The sequence below is a fragment of the Channa argus genome, chromosome 2 (assembly GCF_033026475.1).
Source record: "Channa argus isolate prfri chromosome 2, Channa argus male v1.0, whole genome shotgun sequence".
Classification (NCBI taxonomy): domain Eukaryota; kingdom Metazoa; phylum Chordata; class Actinopteri; order Anabantiformes; family Channidae; genus Channa; species Channa argus.
Genome location: NC_090198.1, coordinates 11,016,344 through 11,036,143, shown reverse-complemented (window position 1 = coordinate 11,036,143; position 19,800 = coordinate 11,016,344). Strand labels below are relative to the sequence as shown.

General features: G+C 37.5%; 1 protein-coding gene across 3 annotated transcripts in view; it reads left to right on the top strand.

The window, feature by feature from the left end:
- Positions 1-16,780, top strand: part of LOC137113969 (protein unc-13 homolog C) — a 97,865-nt gene extending 81,085 nt beyond the window's left edge. For all 3 annotated transcript variants that reach the window (XM_067495316.1, XM_067495315.1, XM_067495317.1), the window contains 9 exons: positions 796-884; positions 1,199-1,336; positions 2,979-3,102; positions 3,653-3,709; positions 6,261-6,341; positions 8,903-9,050; positions 12,748-12,840; positions 13,948-14,107; positions 14,923-16,780. In XM_067495316.1, coding sequence (XP_067351417.1) covers positions 796-884; positions 1,199-1,336; positions 2,979-3,102; positions 3,653-3,709; positions 6,261-6,341; positions 8,903-9,050; positions 12,748-12,840; positions 13,948-14,107; positions 14,923-15,208 — 1,176 coding nt within the window. In that variant the 3' untranslated portion in view covers positions 15,209-16,780. The remainder of the gene's footprint in view (positions 1-795; positions 885-1,198; positions 1,337-2,978; positions 3,103-3,652; positions 3,710-6,260; positions 6,342-8,902; positions 9,051-12,747; positions 12,841-13,947; positions 14,108-14,922) is intronic.
- Positions 16,781-19,800: the final 3,020 nt, after the last annotated feature.

Below are 19,800 nucleotides of genomic sequence, written 5' to 3'. Positions count from 1 at the left end.
TCAGGCACCAAACTTGGGACGTGTGATCTCCACCCGCATTCAAAACATCAATATTTAGACATTTGCCCATGGCAAGCATAATTCATAAGCATTGAGACAAACAGATGCACTCATACATGCATTTTCTGACTTATGCAATTACATACAGACAAACACAAATATCCATCCGTGCATTATTTTTTCAGGTTATGTCCAAGAGCATAGGTGAACACAAACTTGACCACATCAGCACATCCATCACATGCATATGCATATTTATGGCTCTGCAGAATCCCAACACATACCATGCATGGGTACATTAATGCTGGGAATAAATCTGTGAATTTTCTTCTTGTTAATAATAGGTCAGTCACAGGATTTGGTGTCAGGTTATCGGTATGTAGTGTGTAGATTTATATATATATGAAAGTCAGCTTTATTCCCTGAGAAATAACTGGCTGAAGGCATATCCTCTTCACTCTTGCTTGTTTAGTACTGCACAAAAATGTTCGCTTTTGAGAGACCACTTGCTGGGTGCTTCTTTGCTGACACCGTGTCTCATGACTGAGCAAGCAGTCATCACTGCAGCGCTCGGAGGTGAGCCGTCCATTTGTATTCAGAATACTGCTCTGCACAGATGGCAGCAGAATAAGTGGGAGGCCACCATCAAGACAGGTTATACTCCTCTGTGCCTGTCATCTCCCCCCTAACACCCCCACTCGAGTGGAGGCATCCTCCAGAGATACAAAGTTCTAGTCAGTGTGGGCTAGCGTGCCGAGTATAATAATGTAGTAACTGTGTGTCTTCCGCTGACAGCTGGATGCAGAGGCCAGTGATCTGCTAAAGGAGCTGCAGAATAAACTCAACACAGTACTGGATGAGCTCAGTGGAGTGTTCGGCTCTAGGTGAGCATTAGTTCGTGTTTGTGCCTGTATGGGAACATATTCATTAAGTTTAATGCCTTCATTTATGTCTTGTTCTTTCAGGACTATAAGATCGCTTAATTATAGACAGACATATACGCCAGCTGACTCACACTCTTGCTGTGCTCACTGAGCATGAGGCACAGCAAGAGTTGCAAGACATTTCAGCTTGAACAAGAGACATCCCTGCTCTTAATTTCAGCAGCAGAAGACATGAGCACCTCAACTACTGCTGTGGCCTAAAATTTGAATCCAGAAAAGGATTCAAAGCATGTTTTATTCTTTTTCCCACCCAGTTTTAAACCTGTGATTGAGGACTGTGTCAAGCAGATGAACCAGGAGCTGGTCCAGATGAAAGGTTCAGCCAAAGGAAGCAACGCTGCCATAGATGCGGAGACTGTCCTCCGACCTCTTATGGACCTTCTGGATAAAAAGTAGGTATCTATTAAATGCAGGGCTGGATTTTAACATGCTGCAGTTTTCTCCAGTAAGCATGTCCCTCTTTAATGGACTACTGTAATTGCCATCATGTTTTGTTGCTACTTTCTGAACTGTTTGTTAGGATGTGGAAGCATCAGAATCTGTGAGGGTATAATGATTAGCATATATTGTGACCTTTTCTCAGGGTTTATCTGTTAAGACTGGATAAAAATCAAGCATTTTGTTGATTAAAGTACACAGTTATTAGAATCGTCAAAAAGATGTAATCATTACTGAAGTTAATATTTTGTGTTATGGTATTATTAATACAAGTAATTATTAGATTATATTTTGGAACTGATAAAGCAATTAAGCAAAGTACTACAATTTGGGCACTTTCTAGTCGAATAAAAGACTTCACAAACAGGTTTAAACTGGCTATTTACCATTAATTTAAATCATACATTTGACTATAAAAGTCGACAGTTTATGAAAATTTATGTTGTTGGAATTCACAAATTAAATGGAAACATGGTAGAGGTAGTAGGTAAACTACTGAAAATGAACCTTGTACTTCTAAAGTCACAAAAAAAGTTTATCACCTATTCAAGTTTCAGTAGCATCTAATGTTGTGACCCATGGAAAATAGCATAATAAAAAAAAGTAATTTTTTTTGATCAGGCTGTATAAAGACAGTGCAGCCTCATTTGCAGTACACTGTAAAAGTAAAACGAATAATAACTGCAAAGTTTTCAAGCACCAAAAAGTCTTAATGAAGGAAAAAGGCCCTGTGTTAAAACAGAGTCCCCGTTTGTGGGGGAATGTTCAGGTTTCTGTGAGATAGAAATTCCACTTTGAGTAATAGATACAAAACACTGGATAATGGTTTAAAATGCTATGAAACTCTAGAAAAGTGTCAAGGTGATACTTATTTTATGTTTTTTCACAAAATAAGGGGTGAGAAGAGAAATAGAGAGTTGGCAATAAAAAGTAATAAAAGAAGAATGCACATATGTGACTGGCCACTGCAGCCTCTTGTTGCATTCTGCTTGCTAAAGAGGTTGAACTTTGTTGCAGGCAATAATGACTAATTGATGCCTTTATTCCCTCTAATGAATGACGTTTCATCATTAAGGAGGAAGGTTGAGGTTGTTAATTATATTTCTATTTTCAAATTCCAATTTATTCTATTTAGGGCCTTCAGAGATGTGAATAAAATACATAGAAATGTAAAGTAATCATAACCAGTTTACATTTTTTTCAAAGACCTGCATTATCTATGAATTAATGCAACCTAGGGATTGCATTTACTTCCTTTTCTTCTTGGGTATTCTTGAAAGAACCATAGTGATGATACGGTTCAGTTGAGCTTTGGGAACCACATCTCAACCATTTGTCAAAGCAACATTGAGGCCAATGTGGTATTATAGGGAATCTTCTTAATGATATGGAAATACCAAATCCTTCCTCCTGTCTCTGAGACCCCGCTTGCACAATAGAGTGAGCTTAAACCATAAAGCTGTAGTGTATGAATCACAGGTGCCTTTTTTATGGAATTATATTATTTATGGAAATGTTATCACATCATCGAGACCAGTTTGAGACAAATGCCAAAACTATTGACCTGACAAATACAATTGTTTTGCTGCTTTGCAGTTTGATGTTATTTGCCAGAATTTGTGAGAAGACAGTACTGAAACGAGTCCTCAAAGAGTTATGGAAAATCGTGCTGAATACCATCGAGAGAACAATCGTTCTGCCGCCGCTGAGCGACCAGAGTGTGAGTTTCATCAATTATGTGTCTATGTCCCTTCTCTGTTTCTCGTGTCATTACTCGCGCTGTCCTCCACCCCCTCCACTTGTCCACCTGCCTCGTCCTCATTTCCTCCATCTGTTTAACTCTCTTCTTCTCTCTCATAACACATACATTACCATACAGGAGATGACACAAGATGACATCTCTAAATCCTCCTCCACTCTGAGTTTTTTATTATGTTGATCATTGTGTAAAAGCCAAGTTGACTTTTTTCAGCTGAAGAATATTTAGTTCGTTTTTTCTATTGTTGTTTTTGGAAACGTGAAAGTTTTCAATAACAACTATGTCACACACTTTTTCAAATCCAAAATCTTTTCCTGTCTCTGCCTGTATTATGAAATGTTACCGGTGCAGTATTCAAACTTCAATAATGAGCTTGTGTTTTAGGTTTTGTCTCTTAAACTTTTCTTCCTTATTTTGTTCAGATAATCAAACTATACCAGATTAATAGTTTGAGTGTTTCTGAATTTATTGATCTTGTGTATTTTAACATGACATGTTTTTCAAATGCCAGGGAGCTCAGATGATCTTCAGTGCTGCCAAGGACTTAGGACAGTTGTCCAAACTGAAGGTAAATTTTGAATGAACATACGAACACTGTCACATATCTCAACACACATACTCAAAGTTAAGATCTTTATCAGTGCTGAACATCTTTTATGAATTAATGTAAACACTGTATGTGGGGCATTAGATATACAGACACAAATATACTAAATGCATTACAACAGCTCATCCCAGATCAATATCTAAACATATTTATATTAAAACACAAATTAAGGATGCAATTTGGAAAGATGCTCGTGTAAGCTGCTGTAGGCTTTGGCATTGTGCAGTACAGCCCAAAGCAACATAACCAGGCTAGTGTCTAATTGCTTATGTGGCCAGAGGATGTTTAATCCCTTGAGCCCTGTGTAGCGAGGCATTGGAATGGATCAGTGGTTACAGAGTGGTTTTACTAACAACTGTGGTATGACAGTACCTCAGAGAGGTATTTCAGATCTGAGTCATACAGGGGATGTAAACTGAAAGTGTTTGGTTGTTGGTGTATTTATACTTATTTGTGTTTTGTGTGGGATTTCCTTGGAGGCAACATCTGGATACTGTGCATCAGTTCACAGATGGGTGTGTTCCTGTCTCAGATTAGTGTGGTTTATCATCCCCTTGTTATTGTTGATTATGACTGATAATCCTCACCTTACTGATTTTTGTCCTTATGTAGTTCAGTGTATCTATGCCTTTGACCTGTGTCACAACATTCATAGATCATCAGAGGAGCTAATCTCAACACTCATTCAGTTTGTAACAAATAATGATCCATGCAGTGTGACACACATGCCTTTCAAGCTCCAGAAATCTCACGGTCATTTCCCCCTTAGCTCTTATCTCTCTACGCAAATATGTAGACACAAAGGAAGAATCTCAGATGCTATTGGATCTGAGTCAATATAAATCTAGTGAGTCTGGTTCAATTCTGAAAAAACAAAACAAAACTAAAGCTATGTTTTTAATTTCACACCTGTTTTGCAACATCTGTTTGGACAAACTTGTGATTGATTAAATCTTTATTATATCCTGAATGCATAACACCGATATGTGTTATTCATCTGCAGCCTGTATTTTAGGAGAGGGGTGTGCATTTTAAAACACTGCATATTGTACATATGCATACATATGAAGTTAGACAAATACAAACTATCAGGTCATGCTTTCGTACACACAACTGACAAGGCAACAACTGTGCAGATTGCAGCCAGTTTGTAACTGTTTGTGCATTGGTGGTTTGTATCTTTAAAGCCCCTATCATGAAGACGTAAGGCCAATTTATATACTGTGTTCCCTACAGTGAAAACACACTAGGGAAACGTGTCACTGCCAGAAATGATTGGCTGTAATCTGTTCATAAATTAGGAAAATTCCAATAACAATTGACAAAACAATGTTACACCGTGCATGGTCATGACAGATTTGTAGACTGTCAGATAACAACTTTAAATTTATCCAACACTCCTGCTCTTTCAAAGACTTAAAAACGTGCCAAAACACCCTTTTCCCAGTAGGATGGCTCACCATAGGTTATTCACCATTATCCTGAAGGTGTTTGAGTTACGATCTCTATTAATTCTATAAAAACAAATCTCTCGATAACAATGATAACAAGCCATTTTCAGTCAATAAATGTAGTGCAGTTTGCCCTCAGTTACAGGGTTATGCAGTTGAAATGTGTTTGGCCCAAACAAGAAAACACCCATATATTTTTCCGGAAAGTTAAAATAGGCTTCAGTGTCCATAGAGTCCAGTGTCCTAGCAAGACAAGGACACTGAGGTGAAGAAAGTAAAAACACCTGCTAATGCTGCGTGAGTGTAACTTTCTAAATGCGAAATGTGGACATAAAGGCAAGTGATGCTCAACTCCAACTGTATTTACATGACCAGCAGAAGTTTGTTTCTGCTGTCAGATTAAATTAAGTGAGAAATTTGCTGCTATTCTGTAGCCAGTGTCACCAAAAAGTTGTTTTAGAACGAAGATGCTCAACTTTCTGAAGTCGCAGAAAATCTGTCGAGTGATACTGTACATCTATGGCCATTTCGGAAGTTTCATTGTCCCAATTACTATTTTCATTCATATCAATATTTTAGTAATTTAATTATAATTTATATAAACATTGTTAACTTTTTCTCAATTTATTAGTTGTACTCAACAATTGCCAATACATAGAAAGGCAAACTAAGTCAAACTCTGTGTATTTGCAAACATACTTGGCCAATAAAGGAGATTCTGATTCTGAATAAACTAAATGCACTGCAGTTATATAGTGCTTTTCTCCCTTATTGGTACAAAAGCTCTTTACACTGCTTCTTATTCACCCACAATACTAAACCTAGTATTTTTGAACCACTACCACCTTTTGTTTTGATCGAATGGGTCCTGTCAGATTAAGTGGGTTAAAGCTGTCATATTATTTCAATGTTTTTTGATCATTTGATCAGACTCTGCGTAGACTGATTAAAGGACTCAAATGAAGCTCGTAAAATTTATTGGGTTTTGGTTGGGGTACAGCCTTATTCTGTAAGTGCCTGGCCAGCTGTTGAGTATTTTACTCAATCTATTATTTCTCCAGGAGCATGTAATTCGAGAGGAAGCCAGAAGTTTGACTCCACGCCAGTGTGCAGCAATGGACCTTGTGCTTCCCACCATCAAGGTAAGTTTTATGTCAATTATAGAGTTGGCTGAGTGGCAAGAGACACTAGGACGTCTGATGACAGCAGGGCTGCGTAAGGCACAGAAGAGCAGAAATTATGCAAATTGAATTTAACTAGCATTTTAGAGATCAAAAGTATTGTAAAAATCTATGAAGTCTGGAAAAAATGGTAAGAAAAATAGTATTCCATATTGTCACCACCCAAATGCCAGACATACAGTAGGGACTGACCCGCTCCCCAATTTTTCTCAGTGACACACAATGTAGTTGCAAGATGATGAGTCACTCACATTTAAGTGCTTTAAACATGCTTGAAAAAATGCTACCATTATAGATTTAAAACACATGACTCAATGTCAGTTTGCATCCATCTAATTATTATTCGGGAATAGAAAAAGACGCCCAGAGCAGCTGAGTAAAAGAAAGCGAGTGTGAAATGCAGCACTGCTAATTTGCTGTCATACGACTATTTGTCGTAAAGGGGTATGAGACAATTTCAAGACTAAGCCTCAGTTCTACCGGGAAGAGTTATGGTGAGGTGTCACTGGGGCAACACTGCATCATAAAGTGCAGAGAAAACTAATTGATTCTGTTGTCTCCAAGGAAACTACCTGCAGGTTTAGATCAATCATGTTGCTGGAATTCTTTTCATCAGTATTTCAGTGCGAAAAGTCAATTAACACAGTTCAGTAATGCCCTAGGAGATTTAGCTTATCAGATCATAAAATGCTATGCATTTTAATTCCAATATTTTTCATTGCAGCCACAATAGCTTTGAACCTGTAATTAAAAAAAAAATATATAAAAATGAAAGATGTGCGTTGAAATGCAACCAAATATGGCCAATTTATCGACAATTGTACTGTACAGTATATGGCTGACATATTTGTACTTCCCACTTTTAGCCAAAGTTACATCATTTATAAAAAGATCCAAACATAACTGTGGAAAAGCCTCACGTGCCTTTGGATTAAAACATAAAGTGTGTTCGCTTAATAACTCAAATGTAGTATATCTACTTCCATTTGGCCATGTGTGCATATAGTGATTACCCCAATGAAAATACATTATCCAGACTGAATTATAAATCTGTTCAAACTAATGGATTGGATAACGGGTTATTGTACTGTCCAAATGTGTCAAAGAAGACCTATTCATTGGATGTTTCCTTTCTTTGATCAATGACCTTTGAGAATTTGTTGAATTTTCAGTTTCATACACACTGGATTTAAAGGACTAACTAAATATCTATTTACTTGGATAGACTACATGTGTGGTATTTTTTTAAAAAAGAACCTTTGTTTCATTCAATAATCAATAAACAAATATAAAGACCCACATCACTGGTTGTTCTTGTAGCCAGATAAACTGTAGGCTTTACACAGGTAGAAAATATATATGGGACTCGTCTACACAGGATCATGTACTACAATCAAGAGAAGAGTATTACCTCACATATTTTAGCACAAACTGGAAGCTGTTAAATTAAAAAACAATAAAATACTGTATATGAGAAAGTGGGACGTAGCAAGGGACAATGTTTAATTTGACTGCTAGACTGATTCTGCCTCATGATAAGACCAACGAAAAGCAATACTTTAGTGTTTGTTCTCTTGGTTACAATGAAATTCTTGGTAAAATATATTTGTCTATAATACAAGTGTAAGCAGAAAACCTGAATGTGTGTTGTTCTACTTTCCTTCTCTTGATACACTCCCACCCATGACTCACCTTCTTCGTGCCACATTAGATATAGTTCATCAGAGGCACATGTCGGTCATATTTCGTGACTCATGAGCCACTGATGAGGCACAGTGCCTCCTACTGTGTCAAGTGACTGCCAAGTACAGACCTGACACCAGTCAAAACATATTTAACAACACTGCTTCTATAGGAGCATCCATACTGATGACCACAATAGCAATGTGTGTGCAATGTGTGGAGCTCAGTATTTCCTCAAATGTTATTTGGTATCGTCTTTATACCTTTGATCATCACCATAGATCTCCACTAACTCTGCAAACACCAATACAAATACCCTTTTGTTCCTATAATGATTATGTGTTATACAGACCAGAAACAAGTAACAAGCACAAACAATAAAATATTTTAGGGATTTAGGAATGTTTCTTCATTCTAAACCCATAGTCACGTCTTTTCAGCAACGCCTCGTTTCTTAATAAGACCTGTCCCTGGTCACACTTCCACCTTCACTTTGTGGGAGTGGTGACAACATTTGAAAAGAAAGCAAAGCTTAGTCTGTTCTCAGCTATCAAGCTTTTCAGCACAAATGTCCATTACCTATTCAAGTGCTAGTCTAAGATTTAAATGCATGGTAATTAGCAACAAAAGTAGCTGTTATTGCTGTCTCCCTGATCTATATGCTCCTCCTCGTAAAATGTACTGCCCATATAATCCTAGGCTGGTTCTCTGCCACAAGTAACCTGCGGTGGTGTGTAAACTGAAAAGATATTACCATCATGATATTTTTCGGATAAACAATTTCTGTTTATCTTTGAAAACTAAACATATGAACAGAAGCCTTTTCCCTTTTTTTGCAGCAATACTTCCATGCTGGAGGAAATGGGTTGAAGAAAACTTTCCTCGAAAAGAGCCCAGATATGAAGTCCCTCAAATATGCTCTCAGCCTTTACACTCAACCTACAGATGCCTTGATCAAGAAATATATATGCACACAAACCTCTCAAGGTAAGGAGGCTTTGTCAGAGCACGGCTGCATTCAGCATTCAAGTGCTGAAAATATTTTATATGCATTTAGAGCTGTTTTAGAGGCAAAGGAGAACTTTGCCCATTTTAAAAGGAAGAAATACTTCAATATGCTTAGATGAGGAAAGTGTGTAGAAAGGTGTGAAAAAGCAATGAGTGTGGATACTGTTATATAGCAGCATATTAACACTCTTCTAGGACATCATTTGGTAAACATATTGTAATTAAACTTGGTAAACTTTGCAGTTAAATCTTTTATTTACAGTGTATTTTATCGCTGCAGTTGTTCATAGTTTATATTGTATAAGTCCTTGGTACATTTTAAGTGACAAATGAAAAAGAAGATTTTATTACCCCTCAATCCTTTCCACTTTCTTTTTCTAATTAATTGACAATAACGTGACTTCACCCCTGGCTCGTTATAACATCAACAATGTGTAACATTCCCATCGATATTAGCTCACTTTACATTACCGTGTGCACAGTGTTAAGATGTTTATGTGTCACTTTGTTTCCTTAGGCTTGTATGCACGGTGGACATTGCAGTAATTGCACGCCTCACCTCACTGTATACGACATTAGTCTCCTTCACTGTTAATACATTTTGAAAAAGTAATAAGCAAAGTTATCTAAGGTCTCTTCACTAAATACCCTGAAGAGCTTAAATGCTTCCGTGCTCGTTCACTTCTTCGTTGTCTCTCTCATTGGAAACACATATAGACACAGTCATGTCAAATTTCTTAAAAATATACAAGTTTTTTTTTTTTCATAAAATTGTTTTGTCAGTATATAAATTTCCTCTCTTCCCTCTGCTTCTCTGTCGTCACTGACCCACTTTTGTCTCCATCATCAGTCTCTATACAGAACTTTTGTTTCCTCTCTCTCGCTGTAACAAGGCAGAAATAGCTTCAGGTGTCCAGAAAGATCCAAGAGGGAATGTAGCCCAGAGGGGCATTGAAGTTTTAAAACTCCTGGTAGCTTCAGCATGTTCAGCTTTGCAGAACACTGCATAGGCAGGCAGCAGGAAACAGGATTGCAATGTGAGAAAGCCAGTCACCAGGCAGCCAGCAGGCCCAACCAGCGGTTCTCCTCTCATTGACTGGCAGATGGGTATAGATGCACAGTCTTTCACTGTGTGCTTGTAAGAGAGTGCTCAACGTTTTTCTTTCCTCTATAAATCTCTCATCCTATTCCCCGCACCCTTATGTTGTCACTTTTTATCTCTGGTGGTCTGATGTGATGTCTGTAAGTGGAGGTAGTGAGGTGGTTGTAAACAGTGTAGGGATGTGCTGATGCTTGATGTAGCACAATGCACATGTTTCATTGAATTACCAACAGCTGTGTTCTGACAGCGACACATTAGGCCATGACATGCACTAGTTCATTCCAGCCAAGTGTGTGCTTGAAAGCGTGCATGAATCTCCCTGCCTGTTGGGAAGTAGGCTAAGGTTTTGTATCTCTTTCATGAACAAATTTTTGTATCTCTTTCATGCCGTTCATCATACAATGACATCATGTGAATGTTGAACAACTTCCCATTTATAAAGTAATTTCTATGGATTTGTGATCATTCAGTGTGGTCTAAGAGTAACTTGTTTCACAGCAAAGAAGACAATATTTAAATAGTTAAATTGCAATTCTATATAACAATGAACGGCTGTAACTCACCTTTCTTATCTGTAAATTCATTGGTTGGCATTTTCTCACCTCCTCCCTGCTGCCTTCATGTTATCTGCCTCTCTTTTCCTTTATCTGTTTTATGTACCATTTATCTTATTCACACTCCACTCCATTTCACCATCTGCTGCTGTGTGCGTGCCCATTTATTATTTCATAAAGCCACAAACACACAGTATATTGCTTTTGATTTTAAGTTAGTTTGCTAGTGAGTTAGTTTGTTTGTTAGTTAAGCTGTATTTTCTCAGGAAGTTCACTGAGATCAAACATCTACAGTATTACACACACTAAATAATGTACTCATATACTAATTAAGAATAAAACAATACATGCAAGTCACCTAAACAACCTTTACAAACACAAATACACACACTGCAACACTAATTAAAACAATCACAAGTTCTATTGGTAATGTGAGCTAATAAAGCTCTAAACTCTCTCAGAGGAATATGTTCCTCTGACTTCTAGCTCTGCGGCAGCTTATTGCAGAAAAAAAACATAGACATTTCTAGAAATAAGTTTTTCCAGAGTAAATATGCAGAACTTTAAAAATCAGCCTCCCCTAGGATTTTAAATATGAGCCCTGACCTTTTTAAAGATCTTAAATAGGTTGTCAGAGCTTGTGGTGAACAACAGGGATGCCGATGCCTTCTAGACGTCAGTGATTTACAATCCAACCTTTTCATATCACTCTCAGTGGTCAGTGTGAGGCAGTAATAAATTGACCAGCACAGTGGTCCAGTACCTATTAGGGTATTAGCAGCAGTGTGGGTATGCAGAATAGCTTTATAATGCAGTATAGCCAATGGCTTGTTCAAAGGAGCAACAGACTTGAGTTTGAGTTTTGTATTTTTGAGCATAATGTCCAATGTGACTTTGTATCAGTCTAAACAAATTCAATTGTATTCATAATGTTTGACTGTATGAATCTCCTCTCCAGTTAGAGTCACAGAAATAGGTTTATTCATTATATTATTTTAGCTGATCGCTGAAGGAAATGTGCTGTGGCATTGCTGTGTTATTTTCCCACACAACAGGGCTTAATTGTGCTGCAGCAATGTTGTTCTGTCTCTTCTGTCCTCTCAGGGCATCATTACAATAAATCACAGGGCTTGTTTCTTCATTACCAGCCATAATGGGCAGGACATATTTGGCACATATTGATTAGCTATTGGATCAGCATGCCCCTTCATCAACCACTCCAGCATTAGCCCTCAAGTCTTCCCCATCTGTTTGTCCTATGCTGAGAGAAAGACAAGGCATTTTTAGAGACAGCTGAAGTGGATAAGACTCCTTGCATCAGGCAAAGTGAGACACGTGGTCAACGATTAATTCTAATTGTTTCCTGGTAACAGCGTGTACCCATATGATTGTGAACTATGCAGCATGTGATGCCCGAAAGCATATTTTCTTTCTCGCACTCTTTTGTGTCCTGTACATTCCTTCTTATATGGTGTTTTCATTTCACTCGAGTTGTCTAAATGCAGTCAAATCCAATGTTTTCTTTGTGTTTCTGTTTTCGTGTCTGTATATTTTGATGATGTCAAATGCATTTAGTGCTTCCTTTCACACTATGTTCCCCTTCCATGGCCTGCAAACCATGCACCTTCATGTTTTTGTATAGTTTAGTTTTTCTTGCTTTTATTCATGTTTAGCCCAAAGCTATAGAAAACCCTGGTTGTTTTTTCTACTGGGCTTCGATGGGGATAAAATCAAATCTACTCCCCTCCAGTTTTTCTTAGATTTAGGCTTTTTAGCTGTGACACTCAGAAAGGTGTTTATATTCTGCGTTTCGGATCAATTTCTGGATTTCATCTTCAATAAAAAAAAAACAAGCTGTGCCCACAGAGTTGGATTCCGTCCCTAAATCCTCTCTCACTTATTTCCGTCTCCTGATCTCTCTATTTCTCTTCCTGGCTACCTCTCTGCCTGTCATCCATTCTCTCTGTTATTCATTATGCCTCTTTCCAATTCTCCTGTTGCTGTTTTGGTGTGTGTCCAGGTCAGTCATCCAATGGATCGGTGGGGGAGGTGTCAATGCAAGTGAATCTCATCTCTCACCCTGGCACTGGAGAGCACAAAGTCAGCGTGAAGGGTGAGCTCTTTTTTTTCCTATACTCAGACCTGCTTTTTTCATTTTTATTCAAATGTATTCACACTTGCAAATATTCAAAGCCTCACCATGGAAGCTCATGGTGGTAATCTTATATTGTGCCATAGTACTGCTGGCCTCACGATCAGACGTATTGTTCTAGATTCATGCAGCTTCTTTTCACAGAGATGAACAGCTGAATAATTGCTGATGGCATTATTTAATTCATTGTATTGTTGGTTCCTTTTCTATTTTCACTGTATCTATAAGAAAAAAAATGTGGCTCAGCCTATCACATGATTTATAGATCTAAAGAATCTGGCTACCACTTTAGGCCACACTGAATTATCTCATTAAATCCTAAATGGATTGCCATGAAAAGTGTTCAGACATCCATACCCCTGGTAGACAAATCCTAATGACATTAGTGATCCTCTGACCCTCCCTATAGCACCACCGTTAGGTTGACGTTTGTTGTTGGATTTTTGTGTAAATTTCTTAACTGGCATTCGTGTTTTTTTTATTTTTAAAATTTTATATCACACACTTGTTGATGCATGCCGTCTCAACAAGAACTGAACTCAGCTGAAAACATCATCATAGGTGCAGTGCTCTCTGTTGCAGCTCTTACAAACTGGCAAATAATTATAACCATGTCATTGCCGGCTCATTATAAAAGTCCTAAAAGGATGTTTCTATTAAAGGAGAAATCAATTATTGCAGGATGAATAGCTTGTGTTAATCCTTTTTCTTTCTTTCTATATATGTCAATTTCTATATTTAATTTTCTACATTTACCCACATTATCCATGACAACCATCACAGAGAAACCAAGCACTGAGAATATTGCTTTTTTTGATGTAAAGTGCCATTGCATTTTAGTCTGTGCCAGTCAGTAGCTTTGCATCCTCCACAGTAATGTCAGTGCAAAATGGTTAGTCTGGAAAATAACATGACATAATATGGATTTCTACTTTAAGCAGATATGTTTGAGAGTATAATGATTAGAAATACACAATTTTGTGTGTCGGTTAGGAAAATGTGCTAAATTTCCTTGTACTTTCTTATATGTAGGACGTTGTTGATTATTGTTTCATCTGCATTGCTCAGTGGTTGCAGTGAACAACCTCATCTGGCAGACCAACGGCATGTTCCGTCCATTTGTGGAGGTCAACACCGTGGGACCACACCTGGCTGACAAGAAGCGCAAATTCAGCACTAAAACCAAGAATAACAATTGGTCACCAAAGTACAATGAAACATTCCAATAGTGAGTAATTGTGCTACCTTTGCTTTAATTACAAGAGGGCTGTTGACACCACACATTTAACTGTTTCATTATTTCATCATTTTATCTAACTATATGTGACAGTCTCTCCCTGTTTTACTGCATCCTATTTTCATACCATAAAAGAGAATTCAATACTGCATAATACCGGCAATACTTCCAGAATGCAGTTGATTCGGCAAAATTGGATTGCCTTTGAAACCTTGATCATTTCTTCCCAATAAGATTAGTTCAAGTATTTTCAGATTGAGTTGTAGCGACACCTGAATGGCCAGTGCAGGTCCGGTGTTGCCTGTACAGTATATATATAGTATCACTACTGGCACTGACATCTAAATTTTAAAAAGCTCATTGTCATTAGAAAACAGTCTAATAGATAGTTTTATTAGAGCTAATTGCTCATTTGAAAAAGGAATATTAATTTCACTTGGATAACATGAGTTAATTGTCTCTTCACAGCCATGAATACAATAAGGCAGCTTTTCATTGGGGAGTCAGACTCTTATACGGACATGTTACATTTAGCAGTGAACAAAGCTGGATGTCGGTGTCTAAAGGGCAAATGGTTTTCACTCATGGAGTTCTAGAGAAAGAGACTAATAATAATAACTGTATATCGGTCAGTTTAATAAACCTTTATGTGATAGAATTATCATGTTTCCTGCAGTGTACATTTTTATTATTACATGGAGGGAAGTTTAGAATAATTTAGAATATAAAATAATTTAAAATTTTCCATCCTGTGTACATATTTAAATATTTGACTTTCACCTTTCTACTCTTGTCATCTTTCCCAGTGTTCTGAGTAATGAACATGGTCCAGAGGCCTACGAGCTGCACGTCTCAGTAAAGGACTACTGTTTTGCCCGGGAGGACCGCACCATCGGCATGACGGTCATCCAGCTCCGAGAGCTGGCAGAGAAGGGCAGCTGCTCTGCCTGCTACCCCCTGGTGAAGAGCATCTCCATGGACGAAACAGGCCTCACCATCATGAGGATACTCTCTCAAAGGACCCATGACGAGGTTGCCAAGGAGTTTGTGCGTCTCAAAACAGACTCACGCTCGGCAGAGGAAGTGCCCTAATGTGGAGCTAAAATGCAGTAATAAAAGAGTTGTGTTGTCTTGAATGAGAGCTAGAGAGAAAAGGAAGGAGGAAGAGAAGGCACAGTAGCCAACATTGTTCTTTCAGGATAGAGGCTGAAGAATGAGATTGTCCAAAGAGAAGAGGAGGAGGCCCTGATGTGGCAAGGCAGCAAGAAAGAGAGGGAGAGAGAGAGAGAGAGAGAGAGAGAGTTGTGTTTGTTTGTTTGTTTTTGTGCATGTGCGTAAAACATCTGTTGGAATGTTCATTTTAAAACTACAGTATGTACAAGTGTTTACTTACCGTATGCTTACTATTAAGTACTATATTCTATGAGTTAACGAGACATGAAATACCTTTTGTACAACAATTAGTCTTTTTGAAAGGAGATTTGTTCCAATAAAGTGCCAAACCAGTGAAAAAAGAACAAAACCAACATATATGAATTATGGTGAACTTAGTATGTTTGAAATTTGCTCGATTAATTTGTCCGGTGTAAGTCATTTTCTGACCATGTGGCGTTTTGATTGTTGCAAAGTCTGTCATTTTGCACCCTCGTTTTTTGGCTTCACGTTCTTCCACTCTGCACTGTTGTGCATGTCCTCTTCTCAGTCATGTCTCTCCCATGATTCCACAGTGACCACCGAGCAGGGTCCTGTCCCCTTGCCTTCAAACTGTTTGTATTTTAAGTCAACCTGAAAATAGACCATGTTTTTTTAAATGGCGATGACTGCTATGTAAACCTTCATAGGTGTTTGTAATTTTATAACCGTGACAACAATGATGACAGCCTCCAGTGCTAACAGTCTTAGCAGAAAGGATGGAAATGTTCTTCTTCTTCTTCTTTTCTTCTTCTTTTTTGGCTTTTTGTTCCTTCTTTTTAAGCCATTGGCTTCCAGCCTTTCTGAATGACCACTGTGAACATGAGCTTTGGAAGGCAAGCTTACATGACATTGCTGACAGTTTGATATTATTGTTTCATATTTTTCCGATAACTTTGTTCATGATAAACTGCCAAAGTTATATAAAATATTTGTACAAAAGCAATCCATTACATGTATAAAGATATATATGTACATGTGATCTATTACTTTTTTCAATGCTTCATATTTGATTGTTGATAGGGTGGTACTAAAATTTTATTTATTTATTTTTATTTCCTGTGAAGCTGTTAACCAATATGAAAGTTGCACATGTTACTTTACACATTAGTTATATCAGCTTCTGTCACTGGAATATTTTTTCATCATAAATGAAAGAGTCTAACATTTGGTAAATATGCAACATTCCTATGTATTGCACTGATGGCGAATTGTATGTCATGTAAATATATTTAGTGAGATATTGTACCAAAGTCTACTTTTCTTCAATGTGCATAAAGTATGTGCAAATGTGTTAAAACATCTGGGTCATTTTGAACAATTGTTCAGTAGTTCCCCCTTTAAGACTTAGCCCAAGTGTTCTGAGGATCTTCAGGTATGAGAGACTAAATTAATCTAGACTCACTTCTGTAATATGTACTTAACTGTTGCATTTTGCATTGACATCTAAAATATAAAAATCTAAGAAATCAAGTTTTGCTGAACAGTTTGATAAACATTGCATACAATCTGTTATGTTTAATCTGAAATAGTGTCATATCTTAGACTAAAGAGCAACATATGAAGAATATCTATCCGTATCCCACTGAAAAATGCTTTAAGTACAAATCCTTTGTACAATATAGTATCTAGTGCTATCTGCATATGGCCTAATCTTGGCATGTTAAAACTGAGTCATCATATGTCTGGGGCGAGTTTGCCTTTAAGAAAACCGATATTTCTACAAGATACTGTAATCTTTGCACTAAACATGAAGGTTTTCTTCTCTCCAAGGCTCTTTTTGTTATGATTTGATGGTGTCTGAAATGATAGATCAGTTATGCTACTTACTATCAGTCATTTGACACCCACAGAAAGAAGTGCAGGGAAGATCCAACAAAAATGGCAAAACTGTGTTTAGCGTTTTTTATTTAAGCAATTCATGTTGCTTCTGTGACCACTTATGTAGTTTATTTTAGATACAGTAGATGTTAGAATCAAGCCTTAAGCACAGCTCTGTAAAATTCTATTTAATTACTTAAATGCAATGAGGTGTAATTTTATATAATGGTTTACATGATTTGTGAAGGAAATTGCGAGCTAAAGGCTGCACAGTAAGGAGGCAAAGGTCTGCGTAGCGTTTTAAAGATCTTCTTCAATAACAATCTTAGTGAGAACAGAGAGGACACAGTCAATATTGAATCATCTTGAAACAGAAAAAAAAGACAAAGTAGTTTCATTTGTCAGTGTCATACATTTGTCTTTTTTTAAAAAGAAATTAAATCAGTAAAAGACTTTAGATAAAACATTCAGATATATAGAAGATTTTTCAGATATTTTTTCAAATACACTTGATGAATTTTTTTTCTCAACACGTATTACACTAATCGTTGTTAATATATTTTGAAGTATATATTTCCTATTACATATAGTTCTTGGTACATCTACAACACCTCAGCCTGCGTTTTTCTTTCAAATCTACATTTTCTTTTCATTCATGTCATTGACAGTAATTGACAACTTTCTTGAAATATATACACACTTCACCAAATCTTTCTGGCTCGACCTAATCCTTACCCACAGAAGGCCTTGGTGGTTACATGGTGCTGCGGTGGCCATGGTTGTCATGTCAATCATTTACACCTTCATGAGTGGTAATTGCTATACTGATTGAAACCTCTCTCCTCTGTGACCCATCTCAGTTCAGTAGTGATCTGGCTGCCCTGTGGTTCAGGAAATAAAGCAAGTTGTTCACAAACCATTATAGTTTAATCCCCAGCTCCTCTAGTCCATGTGAAAGTGGATGTACATGCTAGGATTGTAAAACATCTATAGGCCCACTAGTGAAAATGTCACATGTAGTACATGCAAATCTCCTCTGTCCCTTTTTTTGCTTCCTAAATTTGATGCCAGATCATGATTGTGTCTTCCAAAGATTCAAAAATAGTATTCTAGCTCTTGACAACCTCTGAAGATAATGAAGAAATCATATCTTCTAAAATTAGAATTAGAGCGTAAACTGCTCCGTCCACAGAAACAAAACGTTATGCTACTTCCTCCATGCTAACCTATCCAACATTTGGGAATCGAGTTAGTTGTATGTGGCTTTAAATCAGTCCATCCAGGGTGTCAATCTCTTTTTCTACTTTCTTCACACTTGCCAAACCAGATTTGGCTTCATTTTGCAGAACATGAATCTGTAGTCTTCCTCCAGTGCTTTAAAGCTGTCTTCCTTATGGGACAAGCTTGTCCATCTCCTGCTAACACTGCCTTTTTCCTGCCTTCATCAACTCTAAATATCCCTTTTTTTCTAGATCACAAATAAGATCTAAATTAACAGTTGTCCACATCACCTTCTCACTAGCCTTGGGCCAATTCACTAGCCTTTCTGCCCAAGCCCCCTTTTCTGGCTGCCTGTTCTCACCATTGTGCCCACCCTGTTGATTGGTGCTACATTCTGCCTCCTTCTCAGATACAGGGATACTGATATCCTGCAAACCATGGTTACTAGCCTGTTGCTGGATTTCACCCAACTGACTCGACTGACTTTTGAAGCAGTTCTGCATATGAGAGGATCTGCATTAATATGCACACTAGGTTGTGTTGTTGCTGTGCAATATAAAATTGTGGAAAAAAGAAGGTAAAAGATGAAAAACATATAAAAACAAGCAAACTGTAGCAGTGGAAGTCACTCTCACTCGCTCCCAGAAGAAAAAGAACACAGAAGCAAACACTAACCTCACTCATCCACTAGTAAAACTGTCAAGATGTAAAATTACATCAACTCTGGCTTCCACAACCTTGACCTCTGATTTGCATACTCTCAACTGCTAAAGGAGTTTTTATTCTTCATCTGCAGCTCCTTTCAAAGGACAAACCTGTGATGAGCAAATTTGAGTCCCTGAGGATGAGCTGGATGATTTAATTTATTGTCAGATATCAAACATTTTTGTTAACTGCATCGTCTGCATTATGTGTGTGTGTCTGTGTCTGCAAGTAGGTGATGGCCAACTGATTTTCCTTTACTGATGATTAATATCATATAACAGTAAAAAAGAAGCAAAACTCAACAAGACAAATGCACATTATCCAGAAGATTAAGGGCTACAGGAATATGTACATCTGTGTGACTAACAGACGTGAACCATACAACCAGGACCTTTCTACGTCCTTCAAAGCAGAGGGCAGTCTATTTGGAAGAGGGAGATTGATGAAGATCACCTGAGGGGAGGAATTATTCACTCACAGTAGCATTATTTCAAACCAGGCAGAAGCTCCAATATATGCTGTTGTGTTAGATGAAGCTCTGACTTTATATCAGTGCTTTATGTCATGTTATAAGATGCAAGAACACAGTGGTGGATGGATGGATTGTGATAATAATAATAATAATAATAAATGAATAAAATTTGAATGCAGTGACATACATTGAAATACTATATTAAAATACACAGAAAATGTTGGCAATATTAAACAATATGAGGAGTGAGGAATAACTCTAAATTCAGACTAAG